The 1988-nt window shown below is 36.4% G+C and overlaps 1 protein-coding gene across 1 annotated transcript; it reads left to right on the forward strand.

Moving 5' to 3' along the window:
* Window positions 1-358: 358 nt before the first annotated feature.
* Window positions 359-1441, forward strand: LOC111209408 (putative F-box protein At3g19560). The gene has a single exon (XM_022709293.1). The coding sequence runs from the start codon at window positions 359-361 to the stop codon at window positions 1439-1441; it is 1083 nt and encodes a 360-aa protein (XP_022565014.1).
* Window positions 1442-1988: the final 547 nt, after the last annotated feature.

A 1988-nucleotide genomic window follows, 5' to 3' on the forward strand; every position in this document is an offset into this window, starting at 1 on the left:
ATATTACAGAATATGTTAATGTTTATTAATTATTTTAAGTATCATATAAATATATATATATATATTAATCTAAATTTTTAAATAATAATATTAATTATACTAATAACTGATTCTAAAATTATGGAAAAGATGACAAGTAAACAAATTCACTTTTCAAATAATATTATAGATAATTAAAAATATATAAAAAATCTCTATAAATTAATAAAATAGGCGACTCTCAACATTGTTAATTAATATAATTTTTTTGAATATATTTTGACGCAAAGAGATGGCAAAACCTGTTTGACCCAAAAAAAAAAAAAGAGGGCAAAACGTGAAAGTTATAATTCCCTAATTCCCAAAAACGTGAAACATAATGACGATGATATCCGATCTTCCGCAGGATTTGGAAGAGGAGATACTCTCCAGGGTTCCAATAACATCTCTAAGAGCAGTGAGATCCACTTGCAAACATTGGAACGGTTTATTCAAAGATGGGAGCTTTATAAAGAATCATCGTGGCAAGGAGTTCCTAGCGATCAAGAGTAACGGTTCTCAGGTTTGTTTAATGAGTATCAATCTCCATCGAAACCAACCTATAAAGCGAATAGGTAAAACTAAACTAGAGTATACGTCTAGATTCATTCACTGCAACGGCTTATTGTTATTCGTCACCGAGGAAGGCAACATTACTAGGTTGGTGGTATGGAACCCTTACTTAGGTCAAACCAGGCGGGTGGAACCAAGAAGGGTTTACGGCCAAAAGGATGTGTATGGTCTCGGATACGACAACAACAACAACCACAAAATCTTGAGGCTTGTCTATCGTTTTGAGTACAATGTAACGCAAGAACTCTATGATTTAAAGTCTAACTCATGGAAAGTTCACCCATCCCCTTCAGCTATAGTGTATCAGCCGTATACTGGCATTTCAGTGAAAGGAAGTTCTTACTTTTTGACCAAGGAAAAAGGAGAGGAAGTAGTAGGTAATGCATTTTTCTTACTTGGTTTCGATTTTACAAGAGAGGCATTTGGACCGCGTCTGGAACTGCCGTATCTCTCTGATGGCCGTGAAGAATATCCTAAAGTTCTATCAGCTCTTAGAGAAGAGAAGCTTGTGGTATTGCTCCGGCGGCGCGTCTATACACTTGAGATGGAGATATGGATTACAGATAGGGTTGAGCCCAATGCGGTGTCGTGGAACAAGTTTTTAGCCGTGAATATGGCAACAATCACTGGTTTTAAGTATTTGGTTTACGCTCGGAGGGGTTTATTCGTGGACGAGGAGAAGAAAGTGGTAGTGTTTTCTGAAATGACCGCATATGGACCGCACAACAAGACCTTGAGCTGCATCATTCGGGAGGATGGATACTTGAAAAAAGTGGATCTTGGAGAAGAATGTAGCAGTCGTGGCCCTTTTGTCTGCTCTTATTATGCTCCAAGCTTGGTGCAAATTTAACCAATCCAGCAAAAAGGGAAAAAAAGAAACTAGGCTTATAGATTAGTCCAAATGTTTTGTGTACCATAATCTCCTTTTCATTTGTTTTCTTTTTTTTAATCTTCCTTGAACCAGAGAAGACTAGTTCTATACTGAAATTAGGTGATGAACTTATGATTGCTCATGAGACCGTATTTTGAATATAGTATTCAAGTGACATTGTTAACAGATTGAGTGACAAAACAATAGAAGCAAATATCAATGTCTATGAAAGCTTATTAGGCTTTACTGTTGAAGATGTATATGTGACATGTTCGCGAAGTGACCAGTCTCTCTTTCATACTCGGAAAAGAAGATATTGAACTCCACTCAAACATTTATAGACCAAGCAATCCTTCATCTATGCATTGGATTATCTGAAGAGAAGACTGATGAGTTTCTGATGAACAGGATGAATTGGCCACCATAAAGGCTAAGATTGAGAAAATTCTGTAACGGCCACTTTCTGGATACATATCGTTCAAATGACCGTGATAGATGATCATTAAACACTTATTTACCAAGAACG

This window comes from Brassica napus, chromosome C9, assembly GCF_020379485.1.
Source record: "Brassica napus cultivar Da-Ae chromosome C9, Da-Ae, whole genome shotgun sequence".
Taxonomy (NCBI): domain Eukaryota; kingdom Viridiplantae; phylum Streptophyta; class Magnoliopsida; order Brassicales; family Brassicaceae; genus Brassica; species Brassica napus.

What these genes read in the sequence shown, in the direction of transcription:
- LOC111209408 (XM_022709293.1), top strand. Translation starts at nt 359, where the DNA reads ATGACGATGATATCCGATCTTCCGCAGGATTTGGAAGAGGAGATACTC.